General features: G+C 45.1%; 1 protein-coding gene across 3 annotated transcripts in view; it reads left to right on the top strand.

Annotated features, from left to right (window-relative positions):
- Positions 1 to 4,037, top strand: part of SLC9A6 (solute carrier family 9 member A6) — a 52,896-nt gene extending 48,859 nt beyond the window's left edge. For 2 of the 3 annotated variants that reach the window (XM_019667789.1, XM_019667787.1), the window contains one exon: positions 1,226 to 3,904. In XM_019667789.1, coding sequence (XP_019523334.1) covers positions 1,226 to 1,498 — 273 coding nt within the window. In that variant the 3' untranslated portion in view covers positions 1,499 to 3,904. Of the gene's footprint in view, positions 1 to 1,225 lie in introns of all 3 variants that reach the window. The other variant, XM_019667788.1, reaches the window with a different exon arrangement.
- Positions 4,038 to 24,127: the final 20,090 nt, after the last annotated feature.

The following is a 24,127-nucleotide window of genomic DNA, read 5'->3' as shown; positions in this document are numbered from 1 at the left end:
GTCACAAACTTATATGTGTATATACAGCGGTTTATTAATGTTTTACACAAACGAGATTATAATCAGTGTATTGTCCTACTGCTTGCTTTTTTCGCTTAATGATACATCATGGATAACTTTCGCTGAATACGTGAGATGTGTTACCTTCTCTATGTGTGGCTTTGTAGTGCCCCACTGTGTGGCTGCACCAAGATTGATTTAATCAGTCTCATGTGGCTAGACCTTTAAGTTGTTTCCGTTTCTTTTTTTGTTATTACAAACACTGTTTATGGTGAATATCCTTGTGCATATAAATTTACTCAAGTATATAAAAGTATAGAGAATATATTTTAGAGGTTAAATTGCTGGGTCAAAAGGCATATGCATTTAAAAATTTGATAGCTCTTGCCCCAAATCTCAAACTTAATAAAGACATGAGAAGGCTCTGAAGAGCTCCTGTTTACATGAAGGTGCCACAGAGCTTTGTTGTGAGTATACCCAAATCAAATGACAGACACTAGTTAGACTTAGTATTTTAACTAGTTTGGGCAGGAAGGGATTATGGCTGGTTGGTGGTTATGGGTTTGGTTTTCAATTCACATGCCTTTGAGTATTTAGGCACATTTTTAACAACAACAGATTTTTGTTATTTTTGTCCAATAATCTCCACAGCCTGTTTGACTAAGACAAATTTAAATTTTTCAAACACACGTAGAGTTGGAGAGCTGGATGTAAGATGCTTCTTAGTCCAGTGGGGGGGGGGCGTGCACAGAACATACCAGTGACCATGCAGTTATGATACAAGGCCGGGTGCCACTCTAGGGAGAGGGCTAAGTACAGGATGCCAGGGGGGAACCCAGGAGGAACACCTCAGCTAGCCTTGGAAAATCAAGGATGACTTCTGGGAGAAAGTGACTTTTAAGCCGAGACCTCATCATGTAGAGGAGGCCCGAGGGGACAGGAAGGAGGTAGGAGAAAGCTTGAGAGATGTGAGCAGCTGTGAGCAGTTCAGTCTAGCAGGCACACAACGGGGCTTGTGGGGATGGGAGACGCAGACTGTGGAGGGAGCTGAAGCTGACAGCCCAAGTCAACAGCCTCTTTTAGGACAAGGTAAGGACTTTAGAGGATCCCGAGGGCAGCAGGCTACTGCTGAGGTGTTCAAATGGGGAGTCTTTGAAAAGTCTCCGGTTGGATATGGTTCTTGAATTGCATAACGATTCTTAAAACGTCTTTTATTTGCTTTTAGAACCAGGAACAATTGAAAGATGATGACTCTGATCTTATTCTCAATGATGGTGATATTAGTTTGACGTATGGGGATTCTACTGTGAACACCGAATCAACAACAGCTGGTGCCCCAAGGAGATTTGTGGGAAACAGCTCTGAAGATGCCTTGGATCGGGAGCTTGCATTTGGGGACCACGAACTGGTCATTCGGGGAACACGCCTGGTTCTTCCTATGGATGATTCTGAACCCCCGTTAAATTTGTTAGATAATACGAGACACAGTCCAGCCTAAACTTACTAATACTCATTTAGTGATTTGTAAAATTTGCACATGTGATTGTGACGAAATTCGTACTACCTAAAAAGTCCCAGTGCATGTCTCTGAATGTTTAAGCTATATAAATGCTATTTATATGGCATCGAAAGAATATAAATATCCTGTACAAGGCAGATTGTGGACAAACTCTTCTTTTGTGTTTTATTGGCTGCACTGTTTTAGAAAGTTATTTTCACAGTGATGTTGTGTGTTTCATTAGCTTTATGTCTCAGTTAAAGTATAAAAAGTGACAGATTTACTCTTTGTTGTATTTACCTGACACTTAACCAGAGTACCATGTTCCTGTGATGTGAATTAATTTCGTTTTGTGGGAGGGGTGGGGGAGAGGAAAGAGGGAATGTTATTTCTGGGGGATCCCAGCGGGGAGAGGTTCCTTTGTTGGGAAACTCAGTGTTGATTGCTGCTGCCTTTGTCATGACCTTTTTTTTTTTTTTTTCGTTTTCTCTGGTGGCCTGTTGTGGTGCAAGAGGCTGATGGCGTTAGGATCTTGCCCTGTTCAGGATGGGGAGTGGATTGCAGAACCCCTTCCCCCCCCCGCCCTGCTGTGAAAGAACAGACCCACTGACTACAGTACACTGCTGTTAGGAAAAGATGGCTGCAGATGATTTCCAAGACTTGGTTTCTTTGCTTCCAGACCAAGACCATAGGAGGAGATGCATCCAGGCAGCTTAGCCAAAGTACAGGTGTCTATAGTTCAGGGTACCAAATTTCGATTTGGAGGGGCTGGGAGGGCAGGAGTGGAGTAAACAGAATGGTGGTTTCAGAGGTCTCTTCCCAAATATGTAAATATTCTATACCAGATAAGTTTAAATAAGAAACTCAATTGCTGCTTACTTTTTGATTCTGTACTTTATCTGTATAGTAAGCTTTGTGGTCAGAAGTTTTTATATCAATTTAAATTGCTGCTCTTTAGCAGCCAACAGGAGCAAAATGGAAAAATTTTGAACTTAACTGTGTCTAATTGTCATTCGTTAGTCTGTAGTTGATATTAAAAGTTAATTTATGAATCCAGGATCATTGCACACTACACTGAAGTCAGTCATAAGGAATTCTGTGCTCTGGCAAGCTTATCCTGAGAGCGCTAATGTGTCTGCGTGCTGGTGTAGCTGTCTTCATTTTCATGTTACTTTTTAATATGAAATAACCTGAGCTGCCATGTGTTTTTGTTTTTTAATGGTTTTCCAGGAAGAGTACATAAGAAGTTCCCATTTCATATTCAGAGTATGAAAGTGGATACTATTTTGTAATGCCGAAAATACCTAAAGGTGCATTCAACGCTTGGAAGGGGGATACTTTTTGATGTTGATGCTGACCTGTTAGTGTTTCAGAAGGAAAAGAGACACTTTCGTGGGTTTCCCCCACTCAGGTCTGAGTAGCATTGCCTTAAATCGTACCCAGTTCACAAATTGGTTTATTTATATGATGTTCAAATTTTCCAATGAAAAATATCTTGCCCCCCCCCCAATGTGCTTATTCTCCCAAAGGTATCTGTGCTGTTCCAAATACTCCTTGAGATTTTAAGGGAATTCTACAGTTGAACCCTTGAGTGGCAGCTCTAACTGTTGGCAGAGCCATTTGTTATGTAGTAGTAGCGACTTTCCTGCTATGCAGGAACCCTGTGAAGTGTGCATTTTATATGATGTGTGCCTCTTCATGCAGTCAATAATTTCTTGTTAATGTATGTTTGAGGGGCTTTGAACTTCAGCATCATTTACCCATGAAGTTACTCATATTGTAAAAGGTTATACAAGAAATTAACTACCTTTTTTATTCTGTCAGGTTACTGAGCTCACTTTATGAAAATGACTGTAAATACATAGCATGGCAAATTCAGTAACTCGTCTCTTTCAGCATGCATAAGACTTTTTCTTAGGGAAACTGATAACGCTTGACTCAACTAAACCTGCCTTCATACATTATCAAAGGGGAACCAAGCCTGCTGTGCTTCCACCAGCATCTGGAAGATTCTCCTCTCCTCTAATCTGTGTGCACATCTCCAAGCAAAGAAGTAAAAACCAAACTCTGCTCATCCATCTGCTGGGTTTAGACACCTGAATGAACCTAGATGAAGTAGTATGAGTTGCCATCATGCACAAGTAGAACTGCTCTCGGACTTGTTTTTCTCTTGTTTGTGGACCCTACACGTTTGAATGACTTGAACGTTGCATCTTTTAAAGTTATTTTTTGAGGTTCCTTGGCATTTTATCCTAGTTGTCTGTGTTTGGCAATGTGCTGTTAAAGTAATAGACTTAATCTTTATGTATTTTTTTGTTTCCCGTTGGAGTACTTCGACAGATGTTATAGTGGTTTCTTTTAGGAAAATCTGTCATTAAAAAAAAATTATAGCCTTGCGAATAACCACTCACCGTATTTGAGTCACAGTTTATTCTAGTGAGAAGTAAAGAGTGCTGACTTCATTTGTTTTTCTACCTATATACCTAGTGGGAAAGGAGGAAGACTGATGTTTAAAAAAGAAAGAAACAGAAACCTAACAGAAAGTAACTTATGGGGCTGCACATTTTTGCTGCTTATGTGTAAGGCTGGATATATTTGCTTATGGTCACGATTGGACCATTTCAGCAATATGACTCAAAGCAGTCGAATCCTGTTACATTGATTTGTAGCCTGTTAGCTCTGTAATGGATAATGTCATGAAAATGTTAGTTTCATTCTATGGAGAGAGTAAATTCTGTACCCAGTTAGGTAGAAAGGCAGTTCAAAACTTGGCTGAAAGCAAGATCACACAAATAGTCCTTTTTCCAAGTTAAAGCTAGGCCTTTCTTTTTGTAAATGAGAAGCTTTGTAGGTTAGAGTTTGCTGACAGCAGCTTTGTCTAGCCTAGTAATGGCACCAATCACACTGTTACTGTTTTGTTGCCATCCTCTCCAGCTCCCTCTTTCATGGTCCGGGACATAGGTAGTGGGCCTACACACCACAGGCTCTTTTCTTTTCTTTTTTTGTTTTAAAGATTTTATTGGGGAATTGGGGAAGGGGACCAGCCAAGTTGTTGTTCTTCAATCTTCATTGTGGAGGGCGTCAGTCGCCATCTGGCTGCCTGTTGGCACCTCGTGGCCCCTAAGCTCAAGGTGCTGTGTTCAGTCTTAGTTGCGGGTGGGCATAGCCACCATCCCATGCGGGAGTCGAACTGGCAGCGTTGTTAAGAGTGCGTGCTCTATCCGCTGAGCCATCCGGGCGGCAGCTCAGCTCAAGGTGCTGAGTTTCAGTCTTAGTTACGGGTGGGCGTAGCCCACCATCGAACAGGCAATCTTGTTACACCAGCTGAGCCATCCTGCCACCTGTTGGCAGCTCAGCAACAGCTCAGCTCGGACACAGCCTCACTGGCCCATGTGGGAATCGAACTGGTAGCCCTATTGCTCAGAGCTTGCACTCTTAAGCCAACTCTTAACCAACTGAGCCACTCAGCCGGCCCCACAGGCTCTTTTGTTGACCAAATCCATTTTCTAATTCCCAGATCATATGCCATGTTAGATTTGAGCAGGTACATTTGTTAACCTGACTTTTGTTTGTTTTGTTTTATTTTTTTTATTATTTTATTTTATTTTGGAACAGTGTGTTTTTCCAGGATCCATCAGCTCCAAGTCAAGTAGTTATCTTCAATCTAGTTGTAGAGGGTGCAGCTCAGTGGCCCATGTGGGGATGAAACTGGCAACCTTGATGTTACGAGCACTGCGCTCTAACCACCTGAGCTAACCAGCCACCCCAAAAGCTAGATGTTTTGACTTAATCAGAAAGTCCTTGATAGGAAGTACCCCACACAGATAGGATTCAGTATGAGGTATGAGGCTTGAAATAAATTGGAAATGATAGCAGTAGTTCCCCTTCTTTGAGCCCCTCTTAGATAAGACAATGTGTATATATGGTATTTTTAAGTCTCCATTTTAATTTAATCGTAATCATACTGGGAGGGTACATTCTAGTCTCCTTTCAAAGATTAAGAAACAGGTTCAGGGAAGTTATGACACGGCTAGTAAGTGAAAGAGCCAGGACTCAAACCCAGTCTTGACTCCGAAGTCTAGACTGTTAACCATTTCTGTTCTGGCTCCAGCGGCAGGCTCCGGGCTAACCCAGCTTGAGTTTACCAAGAAGGCTGGCGAAGGGAGTTGCGGGCCTGTCCTGCTACCCACCACCTGCTTGTCATCAGGCCAGGCCAGGGTGAGAGGTCTCAGCTCTGTCCCTCCACTTGTTGCACTGTCGCCTGCAGACACGAGTTCCCTGGATGGGATGTTTCTCAAATTCTTAGTGAAGTGCTCTCCTGTGTCTCTGAGCCCGTGGGCAGGGCACCCTGGCTAGCACCATGACTTCACACTCCACCTTCCAACGTTTGCACCAAGGGGCCCATGCCTCATGGCAGAGCTTGCGGTCAGAACAATTGCTCTGTGGCCACATAGTTTGGTGTAGCAGAAAACAATGCAGGCTTTGGTGTTACACAGACCTGGGTTCAAATCCAGGCTCTGCTACTTGCTTATTGGGGCCCGTTGGCCAGTTACTGGACTTTGCTGAGCCTTTCCACTTTCTTAGCCATAAAGTTCATTCATTCAGGGAATATTTGCGTGCTTCCTTTGTGCCACTCACCAGGGACCTAGCAGCAAACAACAGTCGCTGCTCTCACAGAGCATACTGTACAGGAGATGCTAACAGCTATCTTGGGTTGTTCAGAATCATTCATGCAAGAAAGGCTGATTGCCTTCTGTTAAGGGAATATCTGTCTTAAATAATGAGCAAATAGCATCAAACACGATAGTCATAAGACTGTGATGGGAAACTACAGGAGGCCATGAGAGGGAACTGATCTGGTGATAGGGGAAGAGGGAAGATTTTCCTAACCAGGTGACATTTCAGCTTAGCCCTCAAGAGTAAGCAAAGGATCAACCCGATGGAGGGGGTTAGGATGAGGAAGCCACCGGGCAGCGTGAAGAGTGCCAGCTCTCCATCTTCCACACAGCATGCAATCGCATAGTGAGTGGCCAACATACCACGTGCTGTGCTATATCCATAGAGTGAGGAATACATAGATGCGGGCTCCACTCACAGCACTTACACATGGGAGACAGGAGGTAGAACCCAGCAATCAACGAGGAGCCCCAGGAGCCTGAACCTGCCCTCAGTTTCCACCCCTTCAGCCCTCTCCCGCTGCAAATCTCAGGCAAGCCCACGCCCCTCCTCTGGGTTGCAGCCTTCAGACATTTGAAAAGAGGAGATGATTTGTCTTCCTGGAGTCTTTCCACCCCCAGGCTAACAACCCCATTCTCTTCCTGCCTTACAGACACACCCTAGGAGACTATTGCTCCAGACATTTTTATGAATGCGTCTGAGACCACATGGGCTTTCTTTTTCAGTGGCCACCTTTCCCTCATCTCACAGTGAGCTGTTACCATAAAGTCTGGGCCAGCCCACCGCCTTCAAGGAAGCATCCATTTCAGTCGTGGAAGGCCGACCATAAATAAATAAATACACATAAAATAAGGGATTGGGATAATTGACAAATACCGAGTTTCCCTGAAAATCAGACCTAACCTGAAAAGAAGCCCTAGCAGGAGGTTTTAGGATGCTGGTAATAGAAGCCCTACCCCAAACACAAGCCCCAGTTAAGATCGTCGGCATTTATATATTTATTCATGTACAAAAATCTACATTTATTCAGTAATGTCTGGCCGACGATGACTGAATAAATGTAGATTTTTGTACATGCATAAATATATAAATGTAGATTGTTGGACAAAAAATTAATATAAGACCCGGTCTTATTTTTGGAGAAACACGGTAGAAAATGTGATAGCGGGAAATGGGTGTAGGAGGTGGGAGTAGGGTGGGTGTGGGAGGACTAGTCAGGAGGCCTTACTGAGAGAGAGGCCTTGCTCAGGAGGTAACATTAAAACCAAGGCTTGAAGCAGCCAGGCAGGCAGAGAACAGGGGAAGAGGGTAAGGCTCAACAAATGTTTGTTTAAAAGGAGCAAAACGTCCTCCTGACCTTTATTGAGCTGGATTTCAAAGGCCAGCATGTTAGCATGGGAGAGCTGAGAAGCCCGAGTCAGCCTTGTCTGCTGCCTCTGCGTGCTTGTAGGAAGCCTCTTAAACCGCTGTGAGCCTGTTTCTTCCTTTATAAAATGATGACAGTTCATTGATTCAGTAAACATTTACTGAGCTACTGTCATGTGCCAGCACTGTGGTAGGTACTGGATTATGATTCCGACCCCAAGTAGCTGCCAGGCCTGTTCAGAGGATCAGATGAAGTGATGAACATTGAAGCATTTTGACCAGGATTCAGAAGGCTCTTGAAACTGGGGTTGAGTATTCTGTAAGGTTTTGCTAATGAGGTGCTACATGAATAAAATATGGAAAACTCTTTGCAGACCGTGCTTCTACTCTGGGCTGCTTTCCTTTGGAATCTCCAGTTCAGCAAGTTGGAGATGTCCCAAGCGGTTGCCATGGCAAAGACTGAACTCTGAGAACTGGCTTAGCTGGGGCTGTCATGGCTGGAGTCTGAACTCCATGAGACCTGACAGTTTCTGGCCAATTCTGTCTGCTGAGTGAAAGAGCCCCTCTCCTTCGCCATGCACCCATACTGCAATTGCAGCTTGGGAGTCTGGCCCTGGGTGTCCTGGCTGGACACTGGGTCTGCTCATTTTCCACTTGGTGCTGTCTGATGGGCACTGGGACCCACTAAAGAGACAGCTTAGTTGTGTGTGTTATTTCTTTTGCAGTGATGGAAAAATGCATTGAGGGCACTGTGAGCGCTTCTTGGAAACAAGGTTTAATTTCTCCAGATTTGTTGGAACTGAAGTGGTTCACGGTGTGTTTAAATACTAATCCTACAAAAATTGCTTGAGAATATTCAATTCTTTGTTGCTTTGGGAGTCATGAGGCTTTATTGCATGATTTTTTTTTCTTTTGTTCGTTTGAATTTCCTATACAGCTGTGTTCCCATGTGGACTAGGCAAAAAGCATGTGAGCTGTTTTTTCATTTGAAAAATCTGGAAGACTTCTGCCAAATAATGGACAATGCCTGTTTTTTCAATCGTAGAGCTGGTTTAGTGTGAGAACACAAGATAATGGCAATTGGACCCCTGATTGTGCTACAAAAATTTTTTGTTGTTTTTGGGTTTTGTTTTTAAAGATTGTATTGGGGAATTGGGGAAGGGAACAGCGTTGGGGAATCAGAGAAGGGGAACAGACAAGTTGCTGTGCTTTTGTGTTTCAGTGTAATTGTGGAGGATGTCGCTTCACTGGCCCATGTTGGTATTATTATTGCGCTCTTCCCCAGTGAGGGAGATCAGTTGCTGGTCACTGGACGGCCACTCACGGCTGCTCTTGGCGGCTCATGCCAGCTGCTGGCTGCTCATGCTGGCTGCCGGCCACTCATGGTAGCTTATGGCAACCCACTGCAGCAGGGGCTGCAGCCTACGCTGTCGCCGGTGACTCACGGCAGCCCAGCTCCAGGTTGACCTGTTGTTCACCATCTTAGCTGTAGAGGACAGTGTCACTGGCCCTCATGTGGGATCCGAACCGGGGCCCTGCTGCTCAGAGCTGATGTCCCAAGCCAACTCCTAACCAATGTGCCACTCGACCCGCCCTGTTTTTTTGTTTGTTTGTTTGCTTGTTTTTTTAACACGTTCTTGAAACTTCAACAATCAAAGCTCCATTTTCTAAGGGGAATCAAGAGGTTGCTGTTTAAACATTCCAGCCAACCAATTTTTTTACTAACTTCTGGTTACAGACACTGAGCACCTCACATGGGCTGTGCCCTGGGCCAGGCACTGGGGACACAGAGGTGCTGAAATCATGGTTTTAATCTAAAGGTGACTGCGACCAATTAGGTAAAAGCATTGCAACTGTGTGAAAAGCGTTAGAAAGGGGTTGCTGTTTGGAATTCAGTTCCCTCACCCATTGCAGCTTGTGGTGGACAGAATAATGGCCCCCAAAGGTGTCTATGCCCTAATCCCTGGACCTGTGAATATGTTAGGTTACATGACAAGGGGAATTAAATATGTGCATGAAATTAAGGTTGCTAATCAGCTGAATTTGAGATGGGGAGATATTCCTAGATTATCCAGGTGGGCCCAATCTAATCACATAGGCCCTCGAGACTTGCCTGGCTGTATTCAGAGAAAGAGATGTGACAACAGAAGCAGGGTCAGAGAGAAGCTACTTTCCTGGCTTTGAAGATAGAGGAAGGTGGCACCTAGAATCTGGAAAAAGCAAGGAAAAGTGTTCTTCCCTAGAGTCTCCAGGAGGAATGCAGCCCTGCTGACACCTTGGTTGTAGCCCATTGAGATCTGGGTCAGATTTCTGACCTACAGAACCATAAGATGACAAGTGGCTGTTGTAGGAATATGTCACAGGGGCAATAGGTAACAAACTGACTTTGAGGGAGAAGTGTTTCTGTTACTGTGTAGATCTGAATGTCTGCTCTGTGTCAGGCACTGTGCATGGTGCTGCGGATACAAAACTGAACAAGATCTGGAGTCCATAGTCCAATGGGGGAGACTAGCAAGTATGGAGACTAGCAAGTATAGAGACAACATGGCACCATGATGAAGGGAAGCCCAGGTGATAAACCCATATCCCCAGGGAGGGATGAAGAGGCGAAAGAAGCCAAGCCATTTCTATGACTTTTGCCAGCTTTAACTAACACTTCCACATTACTCACAGGTGTTAGAAATCTTCCCAGGCCACCATGCCCACCACATAACCAGAGAATACAGTGTAAGGGAGACATGATCAATTTCAGTTCTAGAAGGATCACTCTCATTGTGGCCGCAGTGGGAAAGATGGATTAACCAGATAGGGGCAAGAGTAGACAGAAATATGGTGGTTAGAAGACTTGGCCAGGTGAGAGAGAGTGATGGCCTAGAATAGAGAAGAGGAGGTGGAGAAAAGGGAACAGATGCAAGAGACATTTAGTGGGTAGACTCGACAGGACTTGGAGACTAAATCTAGTAAAGGAGTGAGAGGGGGCATTTACAATGATTCCCAGCAATATGGGTTGGGCAAATGGGTGGGTGGAATGTTAGTAACTACAATTTTAGGAAAAAAAATGTTTAAATGATGAAATTAAGAGATGCAGCAGTAAAAGCACAAATCTAAATTTTCCCCTGGATCACATAGGTAAGGGAAGATGAAGCCAAATCGGCAAAAGAGGAGTGGGAGAAGGGGACTAAGTGCCCTAAATAGGAAAGTTGAGAGAGGATAGGCTACAAGTGTTTTGTTTTGTTTTGTTTTAGCTGAGCCATCCTGCCACCGGTTGGCAGCTCAGTGGCTGCTCAGCTTGGACCAGGACTCGAACCGCTGTTGCTCAGAGCTCGCATTCTTGAGCAAGTTCTATAACCAACTGAGCCACTCGGCCGGCCTGAGAGAGAATACAAGTTTGAGAAAAACACCAGTACTTGTAATCCCTTCTTCCATTATAACCTAACAACATCGAGGGGAAACAAGTGCTTTAACCTAAGGTGCAATGAATGAATAAATAAATTTTATTTTTATAAAAAAATAAATTTATTTTCTCTCCTTACAAAAAGCAGAAAGCTTCCGAAATTCTCAGAGAATGATGGATGGAGTTATTAAGAAAATGGTAAAAGTGCGTCACTCTGGATTTCGGTGTATCCTCCACTGGTCTGGCCAGAAGAATGCAAATATATGTTGTGGGCTCTCTACAATGCAGCCCTTAGCATTTTCCAGGAGGGTCAAGGGCCGAGGAACGAATACGGGATCTGGAAAGGAAGGCACGGCTAGTTAGCCAGACCCATTCCGGTTCTGTGGAGGTTTATGTGCAAGCAAGGAGACTGCTTCACTTTGTGCTTTCCCCCAAAGGCTGTTGGAGGAGTTCTCTAGCAAATCCAATTTAGCATCCGAAGACCTCTGGTATGCTGTTCTCAAATACTGTGTGCCATTAGCTTGCTGAAGCAGATGGCACCTGAGCTGCAGTCCTTGTGGACGTTAGAGCCAGATAGCAACTACTGGGACAGAGTTCATGAAATATACAGGAATTAAAACTTTTTTTAAATTGATTTTTGCTTCAATAGAAGGAAATCAGCAATTGACAGTGTAACTGACAAAAGAAACCATAGAGGCCCGATGCTAAGATGAGGGAAACATCTGGGTTTTGTTTTCTTAACTTTATTAATTCATCTGCGGTGTGAGTCACCAGCTCACCTGCCAATGTTTCCAAAATGAAGTCTTCGTTGCCTCTGGAGTCATTGGGAAAAGTCACTTCAGAACTACCTTGAGAGATAGACGATCCATAGAGAGGATTTTTTAAAATGTAATATTGGTCCTGATAGGTATTTCATAAAGTTGGTTTTATATTAACCCATGATTACATTCCTCCCTCAGCAGGATTTTATTTCTCCACCTTGAAATTGTAGGACTCATGTGCTGACCTAAGAATGTGTATTCAACTCAGAACCTCACCACGTCTGCCCTTCACCTATAAAGATAACTTTATTGGCTCACCTTAGTCTTTCCTAGTAGCAGGAACACTAAGGAAGGAGAGACATTTCTCCTCTCCCTCTCCCCAAGGCTTTCTTGACCCAACAACCAATCTCACCCAGGGAGCTCAGGTGGAGGCACCAATGAGAGAGGATGATTACTTGCTGGGGCTGGACCCTACCACCATTTGGGTTAGTGATTCTGTGTTTGCACCCACTCCTCTTGATGACCAGCATCACATTTTCATGATGACCAGTCAGAGTTCACAGTTGGCCTATGGTTACCATCCAGGACAAAGCTGGCTGGTCTGTGCAATGATGGAGCCAGTATTTGCTCTCATTAAACTGTACTCTATCCAGCTGAGCTCTACTCTTTCTGACCCATTGGTAGGGATATCAGCAGTGGGATTCAAGCCTCTACCTTTCATAGGAGACCAATTACTTGATTCTCTTAATCATTCATTCATTCAATAAACTTTCAGTGCCTACCCTAGGTACTAGAAATTCAGAGGTTAACAAGGCATGGTATGGTACCTGCCCTCAAGAAGCTCGCACTCTAGTGGTAGAGACAGACTTGTAATTATGGTTCTTGAAGAAGGGGGTTTTGAATTGAGCCTTAAAGGATAAGTCAGATATATAAGCCTGAAGCATGGGAGAGAGATCTTGACTTTGGAAGTGGATGAGATCGCCAAGAGAAAGTGTATAATAGAGTCCTAGAAAAAAAAAGCCAAGCAAACCCAGTGACATTTAAAAGGGAAAGTAAAATAAAAGAAGAATAAGTAGAGAAGTTGGTGGAAAACAAGAAGCAACTGGTGTCATGGATATCAGGGGGGGAAAAGAATGTTCATAAGGAAGGAACAGTCAGTAATGTCAAAAATCAATACAAGGGCCGGCCGAGTGGCGCGATGGTTAAGAACTCGCTTGGGATGCCAGAGGGCCCCGGTTCGGATCCCACATATGAGGGCCAGTGACACTGCCCTCTACAGCTAAGATGCTGAACGACAGCTCAACCTGGAGCTGGGCTGCCATGAGTCGCCGGCGACGGTGTAGGCTGCAGCCCCTGTGGCAGTGGGTTGCCATGGGCTACCGTATGTAGACAGCAGCCAGCGTGAGCGGCCAGCAGCTGCAGTGATTGGCCATCCAGAAGCTGGCGACTGATCTGCCTCGCCAGGGAAGAGTGCAATGATGGTGCCAACTTGGGCCAGTGAAGCAACGTCCTCCACAACTAGACTGAAGAACAAAAGGACAGCAACTTGTCTGTTCCCCTTCCCCCAATTCCCCAGCACTGTTCCCATCCCCCCAATTCCCCAATAAAAATCTTTTTTAAAAAATCAATACAAAATTAAGTAATACAAAGAGAGAAGAGTATCCACTGGATCCAGGAATATCAAGACCTCACTGAGCAATGGTGACAATCAGGACATGGCAAAAGCAGATTTAGGGGAGACCTATTGACAGCTTGGATGGGAGGTGAGGGAGAGTGGGATGTTAAGGATGACTGCTATGTTTCTGGACTGAGTGAGTGGTGAGTGGGGGTTTCATTCCCAAGATGTGGAACCCAAGAGGAACAGCAGATCAGGGGGAGAGGGAAAGGGCGGGAGTTCAGGTTTGGACACACTGAGCATGAGGTCCCTGTGGGATAGCCAAGTGGAGACATCCAGTAGGCCATTGCCTCCATGGGTCTAGAGCTCAAACTTCCTAGTTTGTAAATAAAATAGACTAGCGGCCATTTTTTTTCTGCAGAGAACTCCATGCCATCTTTTCATGATGCCCTTTGCTGGAATCAATTACTTAAATATTTTCTAATTTTTTATATTTCTCTGTGATTTCTCAACTGATTTTATTTGAAACAGGAGAATCACACAGTTTGTGCACCACGCATGTTGAGCCACTTCTAAGGAAAAACAGATTCACTTCCAGGTAAATTAAAAAGGAACTGGAACAGCTCTCTCTGTATTGAGCTAGTTGCCCACTTCCTTTCAAAACTCTGATGTACGAGGGCTGACAATGAAGTTCGCGAACTTGTTGCAGCAACGTTACTAACCTCTTTTGCTATCAGAGGGATTATTCATTATGAATTTGTACCAACCGGACAAAGAGTTAACCAAGTTTACTACTCGGAAGTGCTGAAAAGGCTGCGTGAAAAAGTTAGACGACCTGAACTTTTCGCCAACAATTCATGGCTCTTGCATCATGACAATGCACCAGCTCACACGGCACTGTCTGTGAGGGAGTTTTTAGTCAGTAAACAAATAACTGTATCAGAAACACCCTACCTACTCACCTGATCTGGCCCCCAGTGACTTCTTTCTTTACCTGAAGATAAAGGAAATATTGAAAAAAAGACAATTTGCTGACATTCAGGACATCAAGGGTAATATGACAACAGCTCTGATGGTCATTCCAGATAAAGAGTTCCAAAATTGCTTTGAAGGGTGAACTAGGTGCTGGCACTGGTGCATAGCTTCCCAAGGGGAGTACTTCGAAGGCGACCGTAGTGATATTTAGCAATGACGTAGGTAGCACTTTTTCTAGGATGAGTTCACTAACTTCATTGTCTGACCTCGTATTATAGAATTTTCTCTTGTTAACCTAAGGTAGCTTCAGTTTCTACCTCAATTATACAGCATCTAATATCAGTCCTTACAGACAACGATCCAATCTATAGTAAATAAAGTACAAAACAGTTTCAAATGTTTTCATGACATGACTGAATTTGCAAACCGTTGTGTACCCTGGTAATTCAGGACAGGAATTGTAGCACCTGTTCCAATGCCAGAAACACAGCTGGTCTTCAAGTCCCTGTGTATGAAGGAAAGTCTTCATCTAGGTATCTCTCTTTCCTTCAACAGATCATCTAAATTGCTTGCCAGCTTCTGGCTCACGTGGTTTCCTACTATAAAATAGACTTTATGTTGTGTCCCTTGCAGTAAATGAAAACCCTAATCTTCAAAAGGAAACTGATGTCATTGGCTTGCCCTTTTCTTGACTCCCCATCAGATTGAATTGAGATAGGATACTGGCAAGAGCAATAAGATAAATGATCAATTTGTGATGTGTCTGGTCCAAAGGGGATTATTTTGACAGTCTGTTCTAATCATCCAAGCAATGTTTCCAATAAAAAGTTTTATTAAGTGTTGTCACAGATGTAAAAGTTTCATAAAGATATCACTTCAGTTATAAATCATATACTTGAATTCATACTAAAGTCACTTCATTAAATACCAAGAAAAATGATGTCTTACACATAAGTCTTGGTCTCAAGTAACAACGAAAATGAGCAAAGAACAAAAAACAAAACTTGAGCCCCAGCTATCTAAGGCCAAACTTGGGGAGACTGACAGGAATGCAAAATTTCCTTTATCTGTTTCTTTAATCTTCGTTTGGAGATCATATACTCCAAAATTTTCGTTATCTCCCTAGGTCCATGAGATTCTCCAGAGGTAAACAGAATGGAGAAATGATCCAGATTCTAACAAACAAACAAAATCTCTGATTTACCGAGGTACAATTTATATGGAGTAAAATCCTTTTTAGTGTACAGTTCTGTGAGTTTTGAAAAACATACAGTCATGTGTCTATCACCACAATCAGGATACAGAACATTTTCATCACTCCAAAAAACCCCTGTGTCCGTTTGTAGCCCCCACCCGAGTCCCCCCTCCAGGCTCCTGGCAACCACTGACCTGTTTTCTGTCTTATAGTTCTGCCGTTTCCAGAATGTCATATAAACATAATCATTTAACACGTAGCCTTTTGCAGACTCTTCATTTGTAAAATTAAGATTATTTTTCAGATAATAAAGATGAATACGTGTTCATTGTAGAAAAAAATAAAATATTTAACTAGGAAACAAGAGGATATAAAAATGCTTCCCCAAAATAACCATTGTTAATGTTTTGATGGGTTTCCTTCCAGCCATTTTACTGGAAGGGAATACGCATATGTAAATATGCATATATGTATATGCGTGCCCACGTACAGAAAAGAAATGTACAAAACTGGAATCTTACTGTATACAGGATTGTGTGTTTTGATTTTGAATTTTGTAACTTAATATTGTGAGCATTTTCTTAAGGAGTAACTCTTTCTTGAGAGTTGGAAGCAAGAGCTTAATCAGCAGGCTCAGGGATGGACAAGAAATAGAAGCAGAGTCACCGTGACCCGGACAAAGCAGCTCAAAAGCTGCCTCTGAGGCTCCGCGCTCTGCATTGAGTTTTTGGGTTGCTGAGTTCCACTTGTTTTCATCAAAGCCTATTATTTGTTGTTGCTGCTGGCTTTTTCTCAGACTAAAACAACACACTCTCATTCCTCTGGAGGCCAGACAGCACCCTGTGCTCCTCTCCCACAGAGAAGTTTCCACACCACATTAAAACTATTCGTTTCCTTCGCCCTCCCTACTAGATGGCGCGCCCCTCAGGCACAGGCACCCTTGTCCTACTTATCTCATTTCCCTCCATGCCTGCGGCATATTACTCAGCAAAGAGTAGGTACTTAAAGAATGTAACAAAGGAACAAATGAGCACAGGATGAGACCTACCCTTCCCTGGACAGGCTGCTGCCACTCAGTTTTTTTTTTCTTCCTTTCTACTTTACCTTCAGAAAAAGAAAGGGGAAAAAACCCCTTTGGGGGCATTATTTTTGGTGGCCACTACAGAGAGGGTGGATGTTGCTTTAAAATGCCTTGGCATTTCTGACTCACAGCTACACAGCCTGGCAAGAAAGCCAACGCACTACTTGTCACATTGCTATGGCACGCCTCGTGCATTGCCCTGCCGAGCCAGGCCAAAGCTGTATTGTCAGGGAGATGTGAAATGCAGAAAATGGCCCTGGCAGCGAGGAAGAAAGAGGCAGTCTGCTCAGAGCTGCTGTTGCTGGGCACACAGACCCATGAGTAATTGGTTTGTGCTTCTCCAACGAAGGCCAGGTCACCACTGGCCCCGCCTGTCCTTCTGGGGGTTGGGAGAGAATTGCAAGGGGCTGTGTTTCAGAGCTGGGGTGAGGTGAGAAGAGTGAGGGTGAGGGAGGCAGAAGTCAAACAGAGTTAAGACTCTTCTTGTATTTCCCTTTGATCCTAATCATTTGATAGTTTTCACATGGAATAATAATAATGGTTGCCAATTATTGAGTACCTAATATGGGCCAGGGACAGGGTTAAGCCCTTCACACGCATTGCCTCGTGGAATCCTCACAAGAACCCTCTGAGATAAGCACTATTAGTATTGCTCTTTTGTAGGTAAGCAAGAAATTGAGGCTCACAGAGGCTTAGTGAATGTCCAAGGTCACATAGCTGCTTAGTACAGTCCCTGGGCTAGAGGGAACACCCTAACAATGGTAGCTGTTATGGATATTGTCACTATTATTAATCATAAGAAATAGCTGATGCCATGGGTTCAAAGGGTCAAAGCGAGCCCTGAGATCTAGACTCCCGTAGGCCTCCCTGGAGCTTACAGAGGCCTGCTCAAGAGGCATGAGGCCCCCTGACTTTCCTTTCTGCCTCTTCAAGACTTGGGAAGGTGGCTCCTTGGGTGGTGGGGAAAATGATGCCATGCTTGTGTTTGGCTCCTTCTTGGTTCCCACAAATGCCTTTAACATTTTCCATTTTCTGAGCGCTTTTGTGAAACAGCTATGATGTGGTTGACAGTATTTGTAGTCAGAGCCAAGTCAAGCCTTCCTCTGGAGGAAAGCTGGAAGCCTTTAAGGGTCTTGTCAGTGCTCACGTAGCCCACAGGGCCCTTCTCGGTATTGCCCAAGGCCGAGGTCCCGTCAGGCAGCTGCGGAGCACAGTGTGCTCATTGATCGCCAGGCTGTTTCTCTGGGTGGGGAAAGCAACCCTGTATCAGCAAGGTCAGGGCCTTTCCCCAGGGGGGACTTTGATGGAGCCCCTGATTTGCTCGTGATGCTCTTTGTGGTTTAGAGACTGCTGTGGATGGCTCAAAATGATTTCCCTTTCCATGTTTTCTGCAGCTTTTTTTCCCCAGGACCCAGGAGAAACTTTGAAACTTAAAATTACCCACGTGCCAGGAATCCCCACAGCCTCCTTGTGAGGGGTAGATGAGCACCATATGCTGTTTATATAAAAATATATGGCTTCCCCCCATGAAGCACTCAGGCCTGACTCACTGGCTAACCCCTCTTTTACCTTAGCAGCTGGAGCAGTGGCCCTCTGGATGATAATTCGTACGCAGAAAGCAATTTGGCTCAAAAAAGCCCCCAACAGTTTGTTTGTGTGAGTGCTGTGTCTCACAGGGAGGCATGTGATGGGCAAGCCCCTGTGGGACCAGCTGAAGAAGACAAACAGGTAGTGCTGTCCAACGACCTTGTGCCTCCCCAAGCCGGCTTTCAGAGGGGTCCCCCTCATCTTAACAACCCCCTGCAACACCATGAGCCCTAGGACTAGGGGGAGAGGGAGATCTCTTTTCTTGGACCTGGAACACCATAGGGCTTGGCTTAGGCAATTGGTGTTCATTCATTCATTCATTCATCAAGCAATTATTGAGTGCCTACCACATGTATATCTTGACATTGCACAAAGCTCAACCCTAACCGTTTGTCCCCAGTGATGACCCATCCAGGACACTGAGTCAAAACTAAAAGTTTGGAAGTGAAGCAGGCTTAAACTTGACAGCTTAGGCAGCTAGTGAGTGAAGGCATCAGTTGCTGCATTTCAGTGGTGTTTCATTCATTCAACAAACAATTCACGAGTGTCTACTGTGCACCAGACACTGTGGTAGGCACTAGAGTTATCAGAAGGTAGAATCCCACCTCTGATCAAAGGGAATTTCAGGGGCTGGCCAAGTGGCGCAATGGTTAAGAACTGGCTTGGGACACCAGAGGACCCCAGTTCGGATCCCACATATGAGGGCCAGTGACACTGCCCTCCACAGCTAAGATGCTGAACAACAGCTCAACCTGGAGCTGGGCTGCCGTGAGTCGCCGGCGATGGCGTAGCCTGCAGTCCCTGTGGCAGTGGGTTGCCATGGGCTACCGTGTGTGGCCAGCAGCCAGCGTGAGTGGCCAGCAGCCGCAGTGAGAAGCCGTCCAGAGGCCAGCGACTGATGTGCCTCACCCGGGAAGAGCGCAATGATGGTGCCAACTTGGGTCAGTGAAGCAATGTCCTCCACAACTAGACTGAAGAACAAAAGGACAGCAACTTGTCTGTTCCCCTTCCCCCAATTCCCCAGCGCTGTTCCCATCCCCCCAATTCCCCAATAAAAATCTTTAAAAAAAAAAGGAATTTCAGATAACAGAAGCTAACATTTATGGAGTGGTGACTCTGTGTGCCAAGAACTATGCTGAGTGCTTTCTGCACCTTATCTTTTTGAACCCTTATTCCAGAGCCGACAGGCAGGGCTGCACAGATGGGGAAACTGAGGCTCAGATATTCCACAGATTTGCTCAAGATCACGTAGCCAAAAAGTGGCAACAGCAAGCTTCAAAAATCCAAGTGAGACCAAAGGCCTGAGGCTGTGTTCTTTGAGCATCACTGCCTACTGCCAGGGTCAGTCAATGGCAGCCCGCAGTCCAAACCTGGCCCATTGCCTGGTTTTATACTGCCTCAGAGCTAAGAATGGGGTTTACATTTTTATTTTATTATTATTATTATTATTATTTATTTATTTATTTTTTTAAATGAAATGTACTCCTTTTTTTTTTAAAGATTTTTATTGGGGAATTGAGGGGATGGGAACAGCGCTGGGGAATTGGGGGAAGGGGAACAGACAAGTTGCTGTCGTTTTGTTCTTCAGTCTAGTTGTGGAGGACGTTGCTTCACTGGCCCAAGTTGGCACCATCATTGCGCTCTTCCTGGGTGAGGCAGATCAGTCGCCGGCTTCTGGACGGCCGCTCACTGCAGCTGCTGGCCGCTCACGCTGCCTGCTGGCTGCACACAGTAGCCCATGGCAACCCACTGCCACAGGGGCTGCAGCCTACCCCGTCGCCGGCGACTCACGGCAGCCCAGCTCCAGGTTGAGCTGTTGTTCAGCATCTTAGCTGTAGAGGGTAGTGTCACTGGCCCTCATATATGGGATCCGAACCGGGGCCCTCTGGTGTCCCAAGCCAGTTCTTAACCATCGCGCCACTCGGCAGGCCTGGGGTTTACATTTTTAAATGGTTGGGAAAACCGAAAGAAGAATATGTCATGATGTAAAATTATAAGAGATTCACATTTCAGTGTCTATCAGTAAAGTTTTATTGAGACAAAGCCACACCCATTTATATACATATGGTTTAAAGCTTTTCCACCATAACAGCAGAGTTGAGGAGCTGTGACAGAGCTGTCATGGCCTGCAAATTTGAAAATGTTATTTAGCTCTTTGCAGGAAGAGTTTGGCGACCCCCTGGCCACATCGCTCACTGGCAGAAAAGGAAGCGGGTCTCGGCCCCTGTTGGAACTCAGGTGGTTTCCAGAGCCCTGGCCTCCTCTCCCAGCCACTTCTTCGGCAACTCAGGGAGATCTTCAGGGAGCCCAAGTGAGCCCATGATGGCTGCCTTTCAGTTATTTTCAGCACTTCTTTCAAGAGTCTTTGAGGCCTGAGATGTTTAGGGGAGTATTAGGTTTTTCCTAATGTTTAGATGAAAACGTAGACAGCAGACCCAGGGTTATTTGTGAACAAAGCCCTGAAAGCAATCCTGTTGGTCTTTGCTGAGAGGTGCCAAATTATCTCAGGCTTTACTGGGAGCTGCCTGCAGGGCCTTATATGGGCATAATCTCCTAACCGGGGCTTGTCTCCCTCTCCAGTATGGTCACATCCACTTTTAAGGTTATGTGTGAACATTTCTGGTCTGTCCATTTGCTCCAGCTGTGGGGAATTTTGCTTCTGCCGCACTTGAAGGAAACATGAATGCTGTCAACTTCTGCACACATCTTATTTGTACATGAAAGAGGACAGTTGCCTTCCCTTTGGCACTCATCCCTTTACATTCATCTGTAGGTGGAGGGAAGCATTTTTGTAAGTGCTGGAGAAGGGGAAATGTAGCTTCATTATCCTAGTTGTTTCCTGGATGAGTGTGTTTGAGGAGATGTTAATAAAGAAAACATTTAAAGCATGACTATAGGCAATGGGTTCTGTGGGAGACATTCCAGGTGTATGTTACTCAGGCCTCACAGCATTCATTTATTCAACAGATATTTATGAATGCCACTAAATGCCATGCCCCGTGCGAAGCCAGGGCTACAACAGTGAATGAGATAGAGAGATAGTCCCCATCCTCATGGAGCGAACCCTCTAGTGGGAGAGACAATTGACAAGTAAAGAAATATTAGGGCCGGCCAAGTGGCGTGATGGTTAAGAACTGGCTTGGGACGCCAGAGGGCCCCGGTTCGGATCCCACATATGAGGGCCAGTGACACTGCCCTGTACAGTTAAGATGCTGAACAACAGCTCAACCTGGAGCTGGGCTGCCCTGAGTCACCGGCGACGGCGTAGGCTGCAGCCCCTGTGGCAGTGGGTTGCCATGGGCTACCGTGTGTAGCCAGCAGCCAGCGTGAGTGGCCAGCAGCCGCAGTGAGCGGCCATCCAGAAGCTGGCGACTGATCTGCCTCACCTGGGAAGAGTGCAATGATGGTGCCAACTTGAGCCAGTGAAACAACATCCTCCACAACTAGATTGAAGAACAAAAGGACAGCAACTTGTCTGTTCCCCTTCCCCCAATTCCCCAATAAAAATCTTTAAAAAAAAAAAAAAGAAATATTACAAATCATGGCAGATTGTGATGATGGTATAAAGCAAAAGAACAATGGGTCAAGACAGAGTAATGGGGTGACCTACCCAAGACTGGGGAGTCAGGGAAAGCCTCTCAGAAGAGGAGATGTTGAAGATGAGACCTGAAGGGTAAGAAGGAGCTGGCTGGGAGACTCTCAGTGATCGGTCTGTAAGTGTGGTGTGTAAGAGTTCAGTTAAGAAAGTTAGTGCGTCAGCCTCACGCTAAGGAACCCAAGACCACAGAGGACTCTGTTCTAGAGACTTTAACCTGGAGCCCTAACGAGGCTAGCCCTGAAAAATACAGCTCTGGTTCAAAAGAGAACCCTTGGGCAAGGAAGGAGTCCCCACTACTGGACATCCAAGTCCACAAATGTTTGTGGAACTCTTCCCATGAGCTCTGGGGATGCAGAGAGGAATCAGACAGCAAGGAGCCCACACTCTAGTGGATGAAATCATTCATATAATCAAAGAGAGGGCGCACAGAGTGTAAGTACAACAGAATGTGTACAAGATCGTAAGGCAGCACAGAAAAGGGCGCTGAACACATTTGGGAGGGCCAGGGAACAGCCAAAGGAGGCTACATTTTGGTAGGGCTAGAAGGACCTTCTAGTACAAGGAACTCCAATGAGCAAAGGCCCAGGGGCATGAAGCCACATGCCCCTGGACCTTTGGGGAATTAGAAGTCGCTATGTTATGTATTTTTGAGCCTGGAGTACAAGATGGAGAGTGGTGGCATTGAGGCTGGAGATTTCAGCAGGGGCAGGTCACAGGAGGGCTTTGTGAATAAGTGTTGCGGATTTGAGCTGCACGAAAGGTATGTAAACACAAGAAATAGATCTGGCTGTTGATTTGCCTTGATAACACCCCTCTTGTTCCCTAATCCCACGGGTTTAGACTCAATTTTCTAGGAAGCTCTGGTATTTCAAAGAAACTGCCTGATCCTATTCTAGACAAATTTCATGCTTTTGGAAGTAGCTTTTTCCCTTTAAGTACTTTATACTTTTCTTACAACTTTTCAAAGCACCTACCAGATGGTATATCTCCCAAGTGAGAGACTATTATCCCTGTATTTGGGGAGGAGCTGAAATGAAGTCATCTGTCCACTAGAGTGACAGCTGCAAGCAGAGATGTGCTCTCCAGGGCAGCAGGTCTGCCATCTGAGCAGCCCAGTGAGCCTTCTCCCGGAGTGGCTGTCTCCACTCCGCCACCCCTTGCTTCTTTCTCTTGTTCCTTGCTCCCCGTTATGTAAGAGCATTTTTTTTGCAGAGATGAGCTCTGGGCTTGTTCTGAATATTTTAGGTGTCAAACATCCTGTTTTTCTCTGAGTAATGTGACCCTGTCAGTGACCCACTGCATTTCAGAATGACATCATGGGATTAAACTGAGAATGGTTGAAGAGAAGTGATTATGGGAGCCTAGGGGGCTCTGCTGGTCCCTTTACCTTTCAGCACGTTGTTTGGAGATGCTGAACAAGAAGTCTGCAAATGAGTGTTTGCTGTGCAGAGAGCGGGGGTCATAAACTATGGCCTGTGGATGGAAGCCTGCCCACAGAGCAAATCCGGTATGAGCTGTTTTTGCAAATAAAGTTTTATTGGCACGCAGACACGCTCACTGGTTTGCATATTGTCTATGGCTGCTTTTGCACTGCAGAGGCAGGGTTGAGCCTATGTGACAGAGCCCATATGGCCCATGGAGTCAAAAATACCTACTATCCGGCCCTTTCAGAAAAAGTGTGCCAAGCCTGGCACTGAGGTCTTCACCACTCCCCCCAGGAAGAGAGCATGAAAATTTAGTGGCATCCCCTCCTCCCCAAACACACGGCACAACAGAAAGTAGAGACTGAATTTTAACAAGCATATCAGAGCTCTCATATTTATTCAATGACATCAGAACTTTTACATTTATTAAATGTGTTGTCCTTCCAAGAATTTTGCTTGGGAGATTGCACACCTATTCTGATGCCGCTGCCAGGATACTGGACGTTTTGGGGGCTGCTCTTCAGAGCCAAGTTACGTGACACCTGAAAAAAAATCCCCTTCACCTTCTTTTTGAACCCAAAGTAGTGTAGCCTTGTTGAAGCATCTGCCTAGTTAGTGGTCATGGATCAAGTGCTGGCCAACTTGTAAAAATTTTGGTCTAGTACTCAGGCTATCCCAAGGAGCTGGCTGCAGGTTCTGAAGGTAATCTCCTAAAAAGGCACCACACATATGCTTTCTTCAAAAAAGGGGGTTCGAACTGAGGTTGTTAGTTGGGAGGGGGTGGGGATGAAGGAGAAGGGGAAGGGATCAGACAACACAAATTAGTAATTGTAATATGGCCTCAGGGATAGAAAAAGACAGTCCGAGGAATATAATCTATAATGTTGTAAGTATTTCTTAGGGGGCCAGATGGACCCATGTCCTTTTGGGGAGTCCACTTCATAGTCGATGTAGAGG

This window comes from Hipposideros armiger, unplaced genomic scaffold, assembly GCF_001890085.2.
Source record: "Hipposideros armiger isolate ML-2016 unplaced genomic scaffold, ASM189008v1 scaffold_505, whole genome shotgun sequence".
In the NCBI taxonomy this organism is placed as follows: Eukaryota; Metazoa; Chordata; class Mammalia; order Chiroptera; family Hipposideridae; genus Hipposideros; species Hipposideros armiger.
Note: the sequence above shows the minus strand (reverse complement) of the source record. Positions and strands in the feature narration are given on the sequence as shown.